The sequence below is a fragment of the Haliaeetus albicilla genome, chromosome 2 (assembly GCF_947461875.1).
Source record: "Haliaeetus albicilla chromosome 2, bHalAlb1.1, whole genome shotgun sequence".
Lineage (NCBI taxonomy): Eukaryota > Metazoa > Chordata > Aves > Accipitriformes > Accipitridae > Haliaeetus > Haliaeetus albicilla.
In genome coordinates, this window is record NC_091484.1 from 37,440,012 (window position 1) to 37,460,596 (window position 20,585).

General features: G+C 37.8%; 1 protein-coding gene and 1 long non-coding RNA gene across 2 annotated transcripts in view; both read left to right on the forward strand.

Annotated features, from left to right (window-relative positions):
* Positions 1 to 6,139, forward strand: part of NGLY1 (N-glycanase 1) — a 31,120-nt gene extending 24,981 nt beyond the window's left edge. Inside the window, exons 11-12 of the mRNA XM_069771195.1 lie at positions 2,115 to 2,292; positions 2,819 to 6,139. Coding sequence (XP_069627296.1) covers positions 2,115 to 2,292; positions 2,819 to 2,994 — 354 coding nt within the window. The 3' untranslated portion in view covers positions 2,995 to 6,139. The remainder of the gene's footprint in view (positions 1 to 2,114; positions 2,293 to 2,818) is intronic.
* A 7,386-nt stretch (positions 6,140 to 13,525) lies between these two features.
* LOC104324436 (uncharacterized) lies at positions 13,526 to 19,119 on the forward strand. Its single transcript, XR_719276.2, has 2 exons — positions 13,526 to 17,912; positions 18,506 to 19,119. It is a non-coding gene; the product is annotated as an uncharacterized lncRNA (long non-coding RNA).
* Positions 19,120 to 20,585: the final 1,466 nt, after the last annotated feature.

The window sequence follows — 20,585 nt, forward strand, 5'->3', positions numbered from 1 at the left end:
CAGGTGTATCTTAGGCTTGTGGGTAAGGCATGTTAGTTCTATGGGAACACCATCCTGCAGAAAGTCTGTGTATGAATCTAAAATGACTTTCCATTGAGGGTTGTTTGTATTATGGGAGACAGCAGAGGGAAAGGTTGGTTGGGGTTTGCCTGTTCTTTTTGTAATGCCTCTGGTAGATCTGCAAGGTACTGATTGGAGTTTGATTCAGCAGCTGTCCAAGAAACTTAGCAGCCAAAGGAGCCTTCATAGAAATATTTTGTTTATCATTTAGTATGTGATGAATGGAAAGAAATTTAAATACAAAAGCCCCAGTAAAGGCCACTATAGGTATTAGCCCAGGAGTAACAGAAAAGAACCATCAGTTACGTATTCTGTCTTTGCAATGCTGTTGATCAAAATGATTCAGATAGGTGATCATCTTGGCCAGTCTGGTAGTAGCCATGTCCATCATATTTGTGTATTTTCTTGCTATTCAGTGTCACTTGACTTCACGGTACACAACTCAAACAGGTACAAAACACAAATTTAATTAGATTACCCAGAGATAACTTGGCATCCAGGGCTCAAACAAGCAGTCCACAGTAGGTAAGAATAAGAATGTAAGAATTTGTAGATCTGAGGTCCATGGGTTTCTAAAAGCTTGTTTTCCAGAAGAATTGCTCCAGTGGAAAAGAATTTGAATGAGGGTTTTTTTTCCCCCCTAAATTCAGACTTTTTTTAAATAATACTGGAAAAAGAGGAGCCAGGTGTGAAAATTAGAGGACAGTCAAAAAGACATAGAAGGAGACTTTAACTTCTGTTTATCTGATTAAATGCTTGGATATTATAATGGAAGATGAGACAGGCTAATGTTTTAGCTTTTATCCCTAAAAGCCTGTTTAGTGCAACTCAACCAAGTAGTAATTAATGGAGTGTTTTGGCTTCCTTACTCAAATAAGGCAATTCAGTAGGATCTGATCAAGGGAAGTCTCTTGCTAGAGCTAGGTGAGGTACTTAAAAAAATTGTGTGGAGATCAGCACTTTCATGAGCAGTAAGACTATATTCACATGAAAGCAGATTAAATTGTTACATTTTCATAGGTGATCTTAATTTTAACACCTCACACATTTGGGGTTTTTCAGCTTTCTTAAACATGAGAATTAACATTTTTATGCCTGGTGCATAACAACACTAAAATTCTGTTTTATAGTCTGTCAATGACATTTCTGTATTAGAGTAGGACCTTTATGTGTTTTATTATTCAGGGTTGTTCTTTCCAGATTAAAAACTAAAGAGCTGTCTAAGTCCATTCAGTATGACATTAATCAGAAGCCTGGACATGACAGAATTTTGATAAGTTTTCTTAACTAAGGATTCTGAAAGGATCATGGCAGTTTTGACTCTTTGATCTGTAATGTCCATTAACTTGGTTTGCTGATAATAGATGCTAGACTTGAAAAGACCATCAGACGCTTATTACAAAATTCTTATGAGGGATCATAGTAACTTTAATGAGTGATAACATATGAGCTTCACTGTTCAGCCAGGTGAAGTTTAGAACAGCATTGGGACTGCATTTAATTATGCAAATCTCTAACAGTTCAAGTAATGTTACTACAGGATTTATATATGGCTAGCGTGTATGATTTACTTTAACGAAGACATGTCAAGTCTTAGGAGAAGTGGTGTGCAGCCAGCAGCCACATCTGAAGAATCTAAAATACTTACTTCATGGTTTTCTTCATCAGCAATACTGAAAAACCAAAATGAACAACCAAAGCATGTGGGCCTGTGCATTTATATAAAATACAGAAGTCTGCTTTTTTTTTTTTTTTTTAAATAATAAACTTAGGTATTTTTGTGGCTTAAACTTCACCAAGCATGTTGAAATAGATTAAAGTTCCCTGGTGAAGGACTATGAACATGTACAATTACCTAACTGTGGAATAGACTTAAGGATTCAGAATGAGATTATATACAAAATTGTACTATGTACAGTTTTAAAGGTTCAGAGGCTTGATAAAGAATGGAAGTGTATTATCTTGAGATTTTATGTCCTTGTTACAACAATTAATTAAATGTGTGTTGGTCATGTCAGTTTTTGACATGCTGATTATGTCTTCTTTCCATTTAGGTTTATTTAGCCCGAAAAGAGGGGTCATCCTCTGCTTCCATCAGCTGGAAGTTTGAGTGCAAGTCAGTCGGTCTAAAAATAGATAACATTTCAGTTAGGACAAGCAGTCAGACATTTCAGAGTGGAAGAATAAAGTGGAGACTTTGCTCTCCAACAGCAGAAATTGCTCTGATAGGAGGTAAGTGTGGAATTCAAATAATGGATTATGTCATGCAGCAAAGGTGTAACTGGAAATAAATAGTTTATATAAAGAGAGCACTGTGCAAATACTAAAAATGAAATGGAAAGGAATTTTGACTTTTCCAACTCCATCTTTCTTAGCAAGGTCAAGAAAATACTGTGCATTTAAACAAAACTGGTTCAAAACCCAGTTCTATTAATACGCACAGCCCTATCTGCAGCAGAGCAGGGTTAGCAAGAACACAGGGTGGATACAAGATACTTGTGTGTTTTACTAGGAAGGATAGACGCTTCTATGTGCAGCGGCTTCAAACTTGACTAGGTCCTCTGAGCACGAGCACTAAACAAATAACAAAAATTTGCAGCTGTTTTTTTTCTGCCACTGATTGACAGATGAATTTGAGTAGTTGCAGCTGAGATCCTTAAGCATTCATTACAACTTACCCTTTTTAACATGCATTCTAGCATTAAATGCAGTCTGGAGCAGTGGCTTACTGAATTGTGTTTATCTTTTCCTCCAATAGATAAAAATCTTTGCTCCTATTCAGATTTTTCTGGTGCAACTGAAGTTATGTTGGAAGCAATTCTAAATGGAGGGGATGGTGAAGCTGCATGGCAACACACACAGCTTTTTAGAGAGAGCTTAACAGGATGTGAAGATAATTCCTTGGAGATAATTATAAAACTCAGTGACCTCTGAGAACCTGAACTGAAGAGATGTCCTTTGGATTTCTTGAAGACGTTATACCATGGATACAACATGAAGATTTGGTTGGCAGTTCCTGTTCATACTGCTGGGAGCTTATTTCCTGTGTCACTGCTTCCCTTTAACCAACTTGAAACTGCACGTGTAATGAATAGGTAAACATCACAATGAAAACCTCTTCGCTTTAAAAACAAACACCAAAATTAAGTGATTGAACCATTAAATACCCTTTTCTTAAACTTTATGATAAAAAGGGAACAATTTTTAGGAAGCAAAACATAATCATAAGAGCACAGAGCAATTGTAATTGATTTTGATTTGGAGTTTTGGGGTTGGCTTGCTGGTTGTTTTTTTTTTTAATAATCTACTCTTTAGAAAAACAGTTTTAATTCCATTTTGCTATTACAACAGATGCTTGTGATGATTTTAAAATATTTTAAATAATAATAGAAGACTTAGACATTTTAAAAGAAAATTATGATTTTGTGTAATAACCAGAAGAGCTGAAATTAAGATAAATTTTGAAGCAATCTTGAAATTATCTTGTTATATATCTAAGTATTAAACTTGTGTTTAATACCTAGAAATGTTTGGAAATATGATCGTGTGCTAGGAAAATAAACTGATTTTGAAAGAAGTGTTCATTATGTACCGAAAATTTATGAATGATATGATATGAAATTTAGACTTAAAATTGATTAAGAACATCAGAATTTTTTTCTGTGAAAAACCAGATTATTCATTATAAATACTTTTTAATGATATGAATTAGATTTGCCCACTTTTTAAAAGATTTATTAAGCATGTAGGTTGAAATCACTTTTTAAGCTATTGTCTTGAGTTGCCTTGAATACTATTCCCAAATTTGATGTAAAAGTATATACAATTTTTCTGTTCATTAATGCAATGTTTAAATTTCTTTTCATTGAATATAATAAAAACTGCTACCCAGAAGGTGTCAGATGTAGCAGTGCTGTGAATAAAGTATGGAGTGAATGTTCAGATTAAATAGTCTTTATTAGAGAATTTGAGGAAAGCTGTGGCTGGATTGTACAAGAAATTTTCTATTATAGGACTATAATGCAAAGTTCAAACTGTAGTTTATTTTAAAATAAGTGAAAATTAGGGATTATATTCTTAAGATCGGTGTTTTGAAGGCCTTTTGTTCCTTTTTCTGACCCTTTCAACCACTGTATTGATTTGAAAAGATTGTCAAAAATAATTTACATTGAAAGAAATGTTTGCTGACCTTTCAACAAATCTAAGCAAATATAAGACTGTTCAGATTTTATTAGGAAACTGCATATGCACATTGAGCACAGGCATCAAAATTATGCCACGGACATCTTAAAAAGTAGCAGTTGATGGCAGCTCGGGAGTGACAGAATGATGTATGATGGATTATATACTTTGCTTCAGAATGTAAATCGACAGTTTATGAGGGGGATTAGAAAGAGATAGTCTCACTCCCTTAATACAAAACAACACAGTGACAGGGAACTGTATGGAAGGGTGTTCATTGACACTTGACTGATGCAAAGGGAATTTGCTAGTCTCCATTCAAAACTCATCCTGTATTTAGTTTCAGCTAAATGCTAGTTCTGAGATTTTGAGAGGGAACCCAATAGAAAAGTATTTTAGACTAATTTGTATACTACGTTGGAAGAAAAAAGGCAAAAAAAGACAACTTAGTGACACCAATGAACAAAAATGTTTCCGCTTCATAATTTTGATAGCTGAAAAAGATACTGCTTTAAGACAGAAATTATTTCTTGCCTTGTATTTCTTAAAATAGAGGACTAGGAGGAATTGCAGAACAGCTTAACTGCATTTGATAATTGGAAAGCAGAAGGCAGAATAAATTTAAAAGTAGTAAGATAAAAGTAATTTTCTCACAATTTTGGTCAGAATCTGTGGGGGAAGAGTAATAGCTGCAGATAACTTAATAAAATCATCCACTCAAATGGTAGAGTAGTCAAAGACCATTATTAAAATGTTTGAATGAGTTAAAAAGATTAAAAAATGCCTCACCCATCTAATTTATCAAGAAGTACTTCTGTATTTGTAAGATCACATGCAGTGAATAAAAGTGCTTATTTTAGGAAAGAATTAACGAGTAAAAACCTTGGACTGAATAGAACTAATCTGAAAAAGTTAAATGGAACTCCTCTAGGTGTCTTTTAGAGTACCCTATAAACAGTGAACATTTTTAATCTCTTCCTGCATAAGCTTTTTAAAGGCACTAATTTTCTCTGTTGGTCTCTATTTCAGTGCAACTCTTAATAAATTTTTAATTATTTTTTGAAACCAGAGGTAATTCCTCATCAACAGTTGCTTAATAATAACTTACAGTATCCTGAATTTGCAATATTATATAGTGGAAAGATCTGTGCTGCAGTGTGCTCTAAAAGTATGGATCTTAAGTTATGCTGGCAATGATGTGATACTGGTTGAGTTGTAGGAGATGTTGATCAGGGCATAAGTATCTAAAAGTCAGTGCTTACTCAGCTTCTTAGAAGTTTGAGGAGGGGGAGGTTAAATGAGGGTAGAAAAAATAGTGTTGCCTAGAAATGTACAGCTTAATGTCAATATAGGTAAAACCAGCAATGTTTTCTAGAATTCAGTTTTGTCTGCTGCATTTTACAGAATTACCAGCTGTCCAGTGTGCCATGGGTGCTTGCCAAAGTTGCACTGAGATGTAACAGTGAAATCTTTTCAATCAAATTTTATATAAATACTATACTATCCAATTAATGCTTGCAAATTAATTCTGGAGTGCATGGTTTCCAACAGAACTATGTGGGAGCCTGTGCACAGAATTCCTCCTTTCAAACAAATACTTGTTCTACTGCACTGTTATCTCTTTACAGTTGATCATACAGCTGTTTGTTTCTTCATACCCTGTTTTGACTCTGAATGCTGCATACAGAATACCAGCCACTAGTGGCAACCCACAAAATTGAAGGAGTAATTTCCTACACCCCAGGAAGTTGCTGGGAAAATGTGTATTTAAAACATATGAAGGAAACCCCTTGTAGGCAGTGTAGAGAGAAAGCGCAAGTATACATGAATCAAGCAAACTTGCGTATGAATTATATACTTGCACTGAGAAGTAGGTAATAAAAATTATCTCATCTGATCCTGTGTGATAATGTCGCTTTTACTCATCAGTTATCCACGGAAGATTTTTCACATATAGTGACTTACACATGAGATATAATCCCTATTAAGTGCAACATCAGGAGATGTAAAACACTAAAAATAAAATACGTTTGTCTCCATAGCACAGTGGAATGAAAACAGATGGTAGGCAGCACATATGGCTGCCAGAAACTGGGAACACCCATTTGCAGAGTTCTTGCAGCTCAAAACAAAACAAGCCAAAACAAAGGAACTCCAAGGGGGGAGAGAGTGTTCCAGCAGATATCAGGATATCTGTCCTCTTCTCCATGCTCACGTTCCCCATCTCCTTACCTTTGGTTGCTTAAGCTAGAACTGGAAGTATACTACCAGTTAAGAATTTGATGTACTTTGTCAGTATTTGTCGAAACTTAGCATTTGTTAAGTACAGACATTATTTAAAATAAATCTCTAATTTCCACCATAGGTTCAAACCTCTGATTTTGGACAAAATTTAAGATTTTGCCAGTGTTCTGTAAGCAATTCAACAACTTAAAAAATGTGTCGCTGTTGAAAGAATTTCTGTATCGTTGCGTCATACGATGTGGAGGGTCAAGAAGCAAATTACAGACAGGTGACTTCCTTAAACACAGTTGGTGGAATAGACCTAGGTCCTATCTATATTTTGAGTATTTTTTAAAAGTTATTCAGCGTTATTGGCAGTAGTTTACCTTCCTTTGTGCTAGCTCTTAAGGTTCTTTTATGGGGTGCTATCATTGCCAGTAATGCTTTATGCCTTGCAGCTTATGGACTCTCTAAACAATCATCAGTGATACTATGTTTACTGATCATTGGTCACATAATGTTGTCAATGTGGATAGAATGAAAGAGTAATAGCACTAATATCTGGGGTGAGATTATGTGCTTTATGCTGATCTTGAATATTTAACCCAAGCAGAAGGACCGTAAAGAGTCCGTGTCCATCTGTACCCAGCCCCGCCCCCCCCCCCCCCCCCCCCCCCCGGAAAGAAAAGGTCTTTAGTTAGTTGATACAGTTTCTTCTTCGATGAAGTTACTAATTTCAGGAGCAGAATTTTCAGGCCTCCCATCCTATAATATGACACTTAGGAATAGTCAAGTAACAAGCCAAGGTCAAACAGCCTCAAGTATCTGTATTTGCATGTACAGATAATGTGAAATGTATAAGGGTCTAAATGTGACTGTCTGCCTGTCTGAATAAGAGAACAGGTTTTTTTCCTTCATTTAGATTTTTATGTTTATTCTTGGGTTTTGTTTTTTTTATGGTAAGCTTTGTAATTAGGCTGTTAGCTTTGTTTATGATTAGCCTGCTTCAGTGTCTGCAGCTTCATCTTTTTCTACATGTTTCCATCCAATTTAAAATACATTTTAATTTGCTTTTATTTTATACAGAGGATTAGAAATGCATGGTAAATACACTATGACAAAAATTAAGTTAGTTTCTTTACATTTTATTTGGTAAGAGGAGATAAAAGGGATAGATTAAAAATATTCAAACTCAGCAAAAAAAAAAAGCGCAATAGTAATTAAAACTGATGACACCCAGAAACCAACAAAAATACCGGGACTTAATAAAATTTAATGGGGAAAGAAAATGTGATGGACTACATAAGTGAGTGCTAGCAAAAGTAACTTCCATGACTGACCCTGGTTTTGAGATGTTTTTCTATGTGCTCTTTTATATTTAGGTCACTGAAAATTTTCAGTAGACAAAAAACGCTTAGAATAGTGAACAACTTTTTGGAAAAGCAGTCAAAGATTTAAGGAGTATCCATTTTTAAACATCTTTTATTTTTACTAGTCTAAGCTATAGAAATAATTTTAAAATTAACAAGCTCCTACTGCTTGATATAGTTTCATTCCTTTCTTTGTTCCAGTGAATAATCTGGGTCTTTGGTTTTGGAAAAAAGTGTGTTTAGTGACATACTGTAACCAAGAGTTTTAAGAGCACGCTATCTGTAATGATTATGAGATTTCAGTGTGGCATTGAGCACCTACAGAGACTTGAAGGACTGAGTCTTAAGTACTGGCTAGCTATGACCTTCTCCTAGAGATCTTATAAGTGGGTGGAAAAGATGATTTTGCTATGCATTTTGATTGTAATGTTTCAGTGTATGTTCTGTTAATTTGATCCTTTTATTACATCATGCTATGTGTTATTTCATATCCTTGGAACTTCAGTAATATAACGTCTGTCTCCCATATGCTTGAAGTCCCAGAGGAGCATAATTTTCTCCCCAGAAAATCATCAACTAGCAGCTTACCTCTCTCACAATCAGGAGGAAATGCTGGACTTACTTAAAATAAGCATTTTGGATAACAATATACAGACTCTCTTGTGAAACAGTCATAAGGCAACTAGCTGACGTAAGAAAATGAAGACATCCAAGCCAATGTTTAAGCGAACTCTTAGTAAAGTAGCTGGAACAGTTGATCACAGCCTCTTAGAGCAGATGGAAACAGCAGCAAAGAGCAGAATGGAAAGACAGAGACTCCCTCCTTCCCTCTGCATTACCACTGTGATGAGAAGGATAAAAGGTAATGTAATATATGTGTGTCCATGCTTGCGTTATGTCAGAAGTCAAAATAACGTAGTTAAACTGCAGCAGGTTTTGCTTTCAGCCAAAGCATCAGGGAAATACATGGTATATTAAAAACAAAGTTCACCACTAGCAAAAAGATGTAAAACTTTATTGGCCAAAAGGGAGGTGCCTGTTTGTGGGCTGCATTAAGAACTCTGGAGCTTTTCTGGTTTGGTTCAGTAAGAAGCATGCCCCAAACTGGTTTTGATTTGGGTGTTTTCTTTTGTTAGGTTGTTTGGGTAGAAGTTTCTGCCTAAGTATACTTACTGATTTCCATGATGTTATCAATGATAGTTTCAAAGAAAATAGGCCAAAAAAAGTTTAAAATAACAGGTTGGAATTAAAAACGCCGAAACTCCACAATGGAGGTAGCAGCACAAACAGGTAGTGTTAGAGGCTGTGGTTTAATTTTCACACTCGAGGATAGAAAAAAGTAGTCAGGTTAAAAAGGAATGTCAGATTTGCATAATTTGGGGGTTTGTTTAGCAAACTAAGCTAATAGTTTCATTTTTTTTATAAATCAAATATTTTTGAAAGGAAGTAGTATCATCGTGGAGCTTTACAAAGGCAAACAGTGCCATAAGCAAGTTCTTGCTCTAGTGTCAGAACTATGTATGAACTGCCTTTGTAAGAACTCATCTCAGCCCCTGACAATATTGTTAGTGGTATCAGTTATTTCTCTACTTCAGAGTCAGTCTTTGATAATGATTTTTTTTTTATATATTAATCCATTTGATTTTTTTTTTAACAAGGGTGAAACCCCAGGGTTCCCATTCAGTGCAATGGACATTGCAATTTTTCTTGACTATGCAATGTGAGTAGCTATATTCTGCAGCTTTATATTATAGTTTTGTTTCAGATTTTTAACGCTTACCAGTAATTCATATTTGTACACTAGTTTATTGCTGAAAAAGAATTGATGACAGAAAGATATGAAGAAATGGGCGTTCATCCAGTCCCAATATATAAATAACCTTCTGAAGACATGGGAAGATTTACATGCATTTTTGGCCCTCAGAAACAAAACTCATGATGGAAAACAGACATTAAAGAGAAACAAGCACTTGCCAGAGTACATTTACCTTTTTTAAACTTTTTATTGCATTTGCTTCACATACAGGACTGATTACCGGTCATGTGAGGAAATTCAGCCCTTTGCAAATATCCAGTGAAAAATTCAAAGCCCATCTGTGAACAAAGTGTGGAGGCAACATGTATCCTAGTGAAAGAGTTGCTGACAGACTGGGTGTGTGAAAAAAGAGAACAGGAAATAATATAATTAATTTTTAAAGAACAGAAGATTTACTGTCATGTGATAACAAATTCAGTGGAAATCAGCTAGAACCTATTATACTCCAAGAACTGAACATTAAATCCATAACTGGGGAATATTTTATTGAAAAAGTTGTATGGAGGAGGCACTCCAGTCATGTAGGGTTACTTGTGAGTCAAGCAGGAGTCACCACTAGCAGTACTTATCTGTGGATTTTGTATTTAATACGTATTAGAAAGAGAAAACCAGCACTGTAACATATGATTAGTTGTATTAGTAATAAGATGGATTTATTCTGCAGTGCAGCATAATCAGATGCTTTGGCCATGTTTTGGAAGATTCCTTTGATTAACACATGATATCAGTTACCTCCTGGGGTAACCCTCCCTGCTGTCTTCACTGTTAAAAGACCTTCCAGATTTCCCTTCTTCTAAACTAGTGGTTTTCATCCTTTGAAGCAGTCTCTGTAGTGGAGATCAAGGCAACTTTCAAGTGAGTCACAGGTAAGATCTGGAGGCTTCCACACCATCCCTGGATTCCCTTTTTCTTGCTTCCTCTGTGTATCGCAGGCTGATACCCCAACCCCATACAGCCTCCATGCATTCCCCAGCTCACGGTGGCTGCTATTCCTTCTGCCCTGGTGGGCAGTGGGAGAAAGCAAGCCGTGAGGATGACAGTAGCACGGCCTCTGCTGAGTGAATTCCTTGAATATGGTCCTCTGAATCTGCCACAGCCTTCATTATTGGGAGATTCTGTTCACCTCCTTGTACCATTTTAGTTCCTACCTGCCTTCCCCCCCCCCAGTATATTTCATTCACAGGACAACTGAATCCTCAGCCCATATCATTCCAGTATCATAACCATCCCTCAGTAATCATCCCTCACTGGTACTCTCCTATGTTCCCAGCATCATTCATGTTCCCAGCAGGTCTACTGGCCATCAACAGCAGCCCGCTGCAGGCCTGGTAACGTAGGCCTTCCCTCACATCTTCTCGAGACTCGCTGTTGTCCAGGAGCCTGAGAGGTGAGGGAGGTGGTGTGAGGGGCCAACAAAGCAGGGGAAGGTGAAGCAGCAGTCGTTCTAAGGGAAGGACATCTGGACCAGCATTAGAACCTAGTGGGTTTGTATGTTTATGCATATAGTTCGAAAGGGCAATGAGGCTCCTGACCGAATTAAATCAGCAGATTTTACTTCTTGGTAAAATTGTTCCTCACACCTTGTAGAAATATTACAGAAGAATAACTGAAGAAATTGCACTGGAAACTCGAAGAACTGAATGAAGGATTACACATTAAGTTTTCATGCTATGCTACAGATATCTGTTGTAAGGATATGAATGCTGTTAAACTTTCAATTTAACTCCAGAGGATGACCCAAAAAATACTGAATTAATATTTTTATTTCATGCCTTTTTGAAGGATTAACTATTGCTTTTTAAAATCTGCAAAGACGTGTAGGAGTAAAAATGCAAAGCACAACATCCAATCCATTAACATGCTAATTCATTTAGAGGGAATTTAAAAAGTAGTTTCACCTATTATAGTATTTGCATCTTCATGCTACTCTTACAGAACCTGCTAAGCAAGCCATGTCCCTGGTGTAGTTAACAACCCTGAAGGGAGTGCCAACCTTAGGGATCATGGGATATCCCATCATGAACAGCATGGGAGTAGAATAGATCAAGGGTGGGATGACAGGCACTGCAATCCTCATTCTGCTCATGAAATGCAGTACTTGATAACTGATCATAAATTAGCAGGGAAGATTTAAACATTAAAAGGAAGCTGGAGGGAGGCATGGGGGTGCCGTGTTCTGTGTGCGCGCTCTGTGGGAACACGTCTGTTGTACTGGGCAGCAGCTTGAGAGCACTGCACGCTGTGCCACACTATGGAGCTGTTCGGCTTTATGGCTAAAAGCAGTCATGCTGGTTTGATGAAGCAAATTAAAGCTGGAGAATGTGCCTTGGGTTATGTTTGATTGCTGTAGCTTGTGCTGCGTTCCCATGGGTTGGTTAATGTGCCTGCCTATATAGCCTGTAACCGTGCCCTGTCTTTATAGTAACCTGAGAGGAGGCATGGTTCCTGCTTTGCTGTACAAAAACTATCAGAAAAGAAAGGATTGTTTGCTCTGAGTGCTCTTCAGTTCTGCACAGCAACTCAAAATTAGTAGCTTTCATTATTTGGGAGAGTGGATGTTCTGATTATAATGCTGAGGAAAACTTTACATTTTATTTTGAGAATTAAATGTCACAAAGAGCAATACATATGTAATGATCTCTTAAACTTCAACTGTTCTGTGTCTTCAAATAGTTTCTTTGTGTTTTCAGTCTTTATGCTAGTGTACTCTTTCATCATCATTGGTCATGTCCCAGAGAACTGAGTCCAGAATATTTTGAGAGAAATGCTAGAAAATAATGAGCAACTGAAAAAAAAAAACAGATTACCAAACCTGAGGAATTCAGATGCATGCCTTTGGAACTAATGGGTGCCTTTTCAATAAACTAAGGCTAAGATGTAAGTAAAGTAAAAAAGGATGTAAAGTAAAAAAGGAGCTTCAGTGCTTTCCTGTCATGAGAGAAATGAACTCAGCAGAAAAATGTCATGTTTCAGTAGAGTGTCCAATATGTCTCAAAAGGTAAGGGAACACACAAGAACCTGTCTTTCGGTAAAGAGCTAACTTTAGAACTTGTTACAAGGTGAATGGGATTCTGATACTTAGGTCAAATAAAGTTTCAAAAAATACTAGAAAAGATTGATACATAAATTGCATTTTCTAACTTCTGAAGAGACAGAAGGAGGAAAATTTTGAATGGGACGGAAACTGATACTATGTTGCAAGTTTCTGGATAATGTGTATTGCCTTTTCATGAAAACCTGACAAATTCATTGCACTTACTACCTGGAAATAAAAGAATATGAGCAGCAGTAACAGCCAAGGTAAAAGAAACCACACTACTTCCAGATAAATTTAAAGAGCAACTCCCACTCTTCAAAGGCTTTCTGGTATAAAAGCTTCCAGCAGAAGAGCATATGTGGAATAAAAAAAGCTCAGTAAAAACCGACTAACTAAAAAAGAAGGTGAGTTGTGATTACAACAATTCTATCGCAGAATGGTAACAACTTCGGCATGAGCTTACTATGAGACACAGTACCAGAAAATGTATTCTCTCTAGCTGTTATACAGGAACACTGTGTATCACTAAGTTGTTCTTTGCAAAGTTAGTTTTAAAAGAATGTGGGGGATGATTATTGCATAACAGTTAATGGTTTTGTTGCAAAAATAGATATGCTGGCTTTTTTCATACTTGGGTCTGTCAGTAAGGTAAAACTCAGTATCATTTTTTAAGATTCTTTGCTTCATAGTTTGCAAGAAATGCAGGAATATTCTAAAAGAACTGCATCAACTAAGAACAGTTTTCTTTACTATTCACAGTTAAATTCACAGTAGATTTCAAAAAGAAATGTATAAATATGTATAATAATATGAAGTAATAAATGTATAATGAGGACTACTGCTTCTGTATACTTTAGGTTAAAAAACCCCACAGGTATATGTATATCAAACCAAGTTACTTTCAACACACCATGTAGATGAAAAACTTTCTTCTGGTACATTAAAATGAATTCACTAAGTATTAAAGCACATATATTAAAAGTAATTCAAAAGATTGTTTTCTTTCCTTACAGGCAACAGCCAGGAATACTAAATCTAAGAAAGAAATGCTGTGATCAGGATTCAGGTTTCCGAAGTGCTCAGAAAAGGAGAGATGCTCTTGGAAGCCATGCTGGACTGAAGATGACCTAGACTGAGATTCCCAAATTCTAATACATGTGTGCCATAGCAAAGCGCTGCCTAAATAATTCCTGAGTAGTCAAACACATTGTCCTGGCCAATACTGAAAGCTGTTGCTACTGCAACTTCTGCTACCTCTACCAACAGTGGCTACATCGTAGTGAGCAAGATGCATACAAGAACCACTGATCTGGATGTTCTTACTTCAACTAAAAATTGAGGTAATGTGTTCTTACTTTTCTTTAAGAAAAACAGGATGGCACTAAGGAGCATGAAGAATCTACACAGGTAAATGGGAGCAATATAAATAGGTAGTGGAAAGAGAAGATAAGCATTGTTAGTTGGGTAAAAATAGAACAGGACACCATCACCTAAACATAAAAACATATTTAATTTGTTGCATTTGGTACTTTATTTACCTTTCTCCTAGTAAATACAGCAAGAATAAAATGCTAAGCAGAAACACCACTATTGAAACAAACAACAGAGGACAGCTACGTGATATCTTGGAGAGAAACATTCAAGACCCAGAAATACCAATATGTTAACGGATCTAAAGGGATAACAAAAGATTTTTAATGCATTTCTCATCTTCTTTGCTTAATATCTAATGAAAATAGAAAAGTGCATGAAGCAGCTAGCAGTGACCATTTTTAAACACTGCTTGTCTAATCTTCCGAGCTGTTGAATTATACAACTCCTATTGAAATAAATAGGAACTGCTGCTGCTGAGCTCTGTTACAAATTAGGCCACCTGAGAAATTGTTCTATAGCTGATCTGAAACAAGTAATTGTTAGGGAGTTGTAAGTTCAGATAATGCTTATGTTTAAGACTAAGTAGGTGGCTGAGTATTGTGTACATTTACCTGTTCAGCAGTACAAGTCTTTTTTTTTTTTTTTTTTGTTCAAGTATACATCTGATTTTTGTAATTACTTTCTCAAAGACTTCTGAAAAATTTATCCTCAAAAGCCTAAGAATTGTGTGCTGACATAGGTAACCTGAAACAATGCATTTGAGCAAGTGGAATTTTTAGTAAACAGGTTACTGGAAAGATAAACAACCTAAGTCAGCTAGAAAAGAATATTCACAAATACGATATTATTATATAAACTTCCCTTCTAAACTGCTTTGTAATTGTCAGAAGCACACAGTAAGCACATTTCCTATGCTGTGGGCTATAGAACAATAATTCAAGGCATCTAGTACCACATCAAAACCATCATGGTCTAGTGATTGAAAGCACTGATCCGGTATAAACTCCAGCTGCCTGTACTGATTTGCTCAGAGGGTTTGTTCATTAATTTGTTAGACAGGTGACTTCAAACTGTCTGTGTTTCTGCTCATCTGTGTCTGGACCTTTCATAGTTAGCCCAGATTTTTCTTTTTGGTAGTTCCTTCTTTTTGTCTTCCCCACTTTCAGTGCTCAGATGTATTGTTTGTTGATGTCCTCACATGTGCCTCTTTCAGCCCTCTTCCAGTTGGATGTTCACAGAACGTTTGCTCAACTCTTTTTGTTGATCTTTGCCTCAGATCTTCAGTTATCAAAAAATTCCAAAACTTGTGGCCTCCTTCTCTTTTTCCCTTAGACCTCAGCATAAGCTATGTGGGTGCACTGGCCGCATGTTAATGACATGCTCTACCTCAGTGGCTCTAACTGGAGGCTGTACCATCTGCCTCTCTTGGGTCTTCCCTGAGACTTTCCTCTTCTTGGATTACCACAAGAATCACACAACTCAATTTTGAGAAAGGAAATGCAAATGCACATCCTGACCTAGTCATCATCGATTCCAGTCAAAACTACTGGTAAAATGAAGCTATGCAGGAAAGCTTGCCCTTTCTATTTCCCCCCAGTAATTACTAATCATATATCAAAACAGAGATAATGTATCAGAGATGATTGAATTTTAGCTCAAGAGAGCAAGGTACCATCTCTTTAAACATTTCCCAGAATAGCGGGCTTCTCTGTTGGCTATATCAGTCATCACTTTTCCCCACAGATTCAATGTGTCCACACATGCCTTGTATAGTAACAACTCCTTCACCTTCTTGTCATCCCAGGAATGAGTAGACTTGACTTTCTGCTATAAGGAAGCAGCCTTGATACTCACTCTGGATCCATCATGGATTTCTGTCTGGAAGGCTAGACAAATACACTGGTAAAGGGGACCTTCAATGAGCAAGAAGAGTCTTACTGGCTAAAAATCAATCACCATTCACATTTTCTTGCCCAAAGAGTCTCGGGTGAACTGCTAGGAACAAAACTAAATGTCTTAGCCAAAAAGATATTCCCCTTTGGAAAGAGAGAACTCCTTTTCAGAGGAGCTGGGATAGAGTGACAGGAAGAAAGGGGATATGTGGTTAACACACAGAAAAGCTACCCCAGTGAGGAAAGCCTAGTATGCTTTGCTGTGTTCATCACCCTGAGCTCAAGGGAGGCAGGCACTTTCTGAACGGCGTGTCATGTCCAAAACCTTGCTGGCTATTTGCATTCTCCACACTAGTTAACAATGCTATAATGCAGTTGGTGATACCCAGCTTCAAAATGATTGCAGCAATCTGCCTCTCAGCTCTGTAGAACTCTGCTGATGGCCATTTCTATGCTGTGGTATGTTCAGCACAGATCTCCAAAAACATCGCCTTCTCTGTTCTACGTTTGTTTCCGTTGTCTTTGCCCCTGAGCATTTGCAGCTCTTCCCACTGCCACCAACTCTTTTAAAAAAAAATGGATGTTAATAGCATGGATGTTCATTTTATTCTTACTGAGAATTCCTCCCAGCAGGGCCAGCTCAACCTCCTCTGCTTCATCTCTACATGCACCTTCTCTTGCTGTATGTGGTCACTACACAAGGAAGATTTCTCCTAGACAAGGAACTTCAATACAAATGTATTTCACTTCTATGACCATCCCCTGCCTTAGCAACAACTTTATTTATGCCGCTCAGTGAAAGTGTGTCACAGTTTAAGACTGAATTGACAGCGAGGAGACTAGATGGACTTGGATACTAAAGCACTTCTAGTCACAGATAAATATTTAATGTTAACAAGTGACATGACTTCCCTGTTCCGCAGAAGAGACAGTGCAGTCCAGGAGAGAGGCAAAGCGAGTCAGTGTGATGGTCTCTAACACAACCTGCGTCTCCTGCAGTGGGGGAGATGATGCAGTCCAGAAGAAAGTCAGGTGGGTCAGTACAGCGGCCCCAGCCATGCAGTGGGCAGTCCAGGCACGGGCCCCTGGGGTCCCCACAGCGCACCCTGGGGCTTCTGCTGGACCTCTTCCCCAGCAACACCCTGTCAGCAGCGCTCACAGCCTGCACCGCTGGGAAGTTCTCCACACCTTGGCAATAGCACAGCAATTAACGGTTAGTTATGGGGGAGTAATTGGAGGGTAAACAGGGTTTAACCAGTCCAAACCCTATGCCAGACTGTCACAAAGCGGCACATTGTTCAGGATTAAGAGGGAAATGACCTGGTGTTTTTCAAGAGACTGGTTGTGGAACAACCCGATCCCAGGAACAGCTAGTGACAAAACATGCCAAGGATACATCAGGCAGGTGGGTAAGTCCTAGGCACAGTTCAGATGAGCGCGTCAGGCAGTGCGTTCACAGTGTACCCCCACAGAAAGCCACTAGCGTGTGCTCTTGCTAATTCAGCAAAGTTGTTTGAAATACAGTTGTGTAAACGTGCATGACCTGGCTAAACTTATACCATTAGGTGATCCAGTAGTGTGTATACTTTTCTTAAATGCCTTGGAACCATGGCCTGAAATTTGTTCACAATCAAGGCAATACAAGTATAGTTATAACTGTCATATTGTACTACCACAATCCTACTCAATAATTTGATCAGTTATTTCACAATTATGTTAATGAATTATGATGAAGTTTTAAAATGCAGTAGAATATGGAAATTACCATTTTGCAAATGTAAATATTTGATATTAAAATATGCAAAGTTTGTTTATACCTTATTACAACTATATACAATGTGGAATGTATAGTGTAATGGGTATCAACTTAGTTTCATTAATATTTTAGATCGAAATTGCAAATTACTCTTTTTCCTGTGTAGTTTGCAGAAAACTGAGAGCTGTGATCACTCATTTAGGTAAGTGGTTGTACCTGAGTGTGTTCTCAGAGTAGATAAATGTACATAGTTTTACAAATAGGCAAGTTTTATGCCCTTTTAAGTCTTATTCCAGAAAAGCCACAGAGAAAGAAAAGGTTTTATTAAACAGCAAGTAAACTGGAATAGAAGCAGCAAATAAATTACAGTAGATGGGAAGTTTGTACCTACTAAGTATAGGAATATTTAAAGATCATACATACAGCTGTCTTACTGCTAAAATAATTAAACACAAAGTAATGTTACAGTAAATATTTTGCTTACTAAAAACACTAGTGAAACTGGATTAAGTAGACAAATGTTTTGAAAATCTTTAGGTACTTCTATTTATATTATGGTCTTCAACTATGAGAACAAGTAAGTTTCCAATGAACTGAAATAGGAATTTTGTGTATATTATCTCAAGGGGATTATTAATTTAAAATGTCACACAATAAGTGTAAAGTATTTGACATAAACTGGTAGTGCATGATTGGGGCAGGTGGCATCCAGCAAAGAAATCCCATTCCTATCAAAATGTTACGGTGCTTAAATTTGATGCATGCTTAAACCTAATTCTATGTTTGTTTTAGCAGGGATCACTTGAAATGTGATGAGCAGTCTAGTTTCACTTCAACTCCGAACTCCATGGAGGCAGCTGCTTGTAGTTGCATAAGAACTTGGTCACACAATCCAACATGGCTAGGAATGCAACCACTCAACATACACAGATAAGTATTAAGGATGAAACCAATATAAACAATAAGCCAGTAACATGCTGCGCAGGTAGTGTTGTATGGGATGAGAATTAAATAAAAAGCAACATGGACAAGGTAGTTTCAAAGAAGACTAAAGAAAATGCTGGGAGGAGCGTCAGGCTTTCCTCCTATATTTACTGCATTATGACACATAGACTGAACATGTCTGACCGTGCACATTCAAAGACCAGCATCTGCCAAGAAGAAAGAAACTCCCTCTGTCTTTCTCTAATGTATACAGAATTGGCTGTCTTCAAGCTAGATCACTATCTACTACTTGGCTCAGGATAAATGATTGCAAAAGGCACACTTCCCACACTAAGAACAGCCTATTTACTAAACAGCTGGAGCTAATGAGAATGTAGTACACTAATGTTTGTGACTTGTTCTATTTCTGCAGTATATATTAATGGTTCTCTACCAGTGCAAAAGGCTTTGAGCAGATGCACTCATGCTGTTGTCTCTGGTCCTCCCGATATTCGTTGCAGCAGTCCTGGTTCGCTATACGTGTTTCATTTTAACAGGTCCTACTTATAAATTGTAGAGTTGGAGAAAAAAACCTGTTCTAATCAGCAAGACCAAAACTCTGAAGCACTAGGCAGAGCCCTGCAAGTGTTACCTTATTCTTGTTCTGCAAGAAACACTCTTTCTTATCTTGCCCAAAGTAGAAGAAAACACAGCCTACAGCTCAGAGGTACATGCGGGTGCAATAAAACTGGGCTGGAACGGATAACTTACTGTCCCTTCTAGGCAGATGCCATTATTTTCTGTAATCCCTGTGCAGTGCTTAGATATTAGTTTAATAGGTTCCTTAGAAACTGGCAGAGTAAAATTATGCTAAATAAGCAATATTTACTAGAAATTCTTCTGATCCTTCCCTTGAGGCATAATTGAACATTACAACTGACTCCTCAAAGGCAGCTGCTCCATTTCCAATCTCCTTACTTCTTAGGAAAAGCATTTTGCAAAAGGAAAAACCTTTAAATTATTACTATTCAGTTGAAATTATTCTCATCAGCTACCAATTTGTCTACTGACTCGGATGCAGTGCTCCTACTCATCCCTCCTTTTATGACATTACATTGGGAATAATTCAAGGAGTGGAACAGGCTGGACTAGGCAGGTCTTTTGCATTTCACACGGCAAAATGAAAATTACTAATTGAGAAGCTGCATGTCGTGAAACATTTTTTTAAGCTTGTCAAAAATCTATGACCATAATATTTATGGTTATATTTTACTTTCGGTGGGAAATACCTTAAACTGTAAGTATTTTTCATGCTCATACCTAAAATAACTTGAATTTTAGGGTTCATACACATACCATTTAGGCCTAGGAAGTAGCTGCCAAGTTACACCACAGGATGTTTTTTTCAAAACGGCAAACATTTTAGAACAGGGCTGTGTACTGTGCACAGAACAGGGTGCTTTATTGTCTGACCCTATAACAAGGCAACGTGTCACTGACTGGAAGAAGACTTAGCACGGTGATGCTCAAAAGCACTCATAATAGCAGCAGAGCGCAGTTCTGCGAGATCTCTGAGATAAAGAGCTCCTCAGGCTGACTACCACGGTCCAGAAGAGGGCAGTGGTTTATAAACACTCTCCTGCCTGGAGCAGCAGGACTTTCGTCCTGTTCCAACCGCCGCAGGGCGCAGCGGTAGCAGTGGCGGCGGCAGGGATCAGTCACGGAGCTGCTGGAAAGGGGGGCGAAGGGGTAGCTGACCACCGTACCCCCAAGCGCCTGTCCCACCTGCTGCACCGGCACTTCTCCGCCCGCGTATCGCCGCATCCACCTCGCAGACCAGGCGCAAGGGGCAGCCGTGCCCCGCCAACCCCCCAGCGCTCCCCTCCCAAAACGCTCCCCTGTGGGGACACGTTCCTCGCGGGTAGAGCGAGGCCTCCCCTCCTTCGCCCGC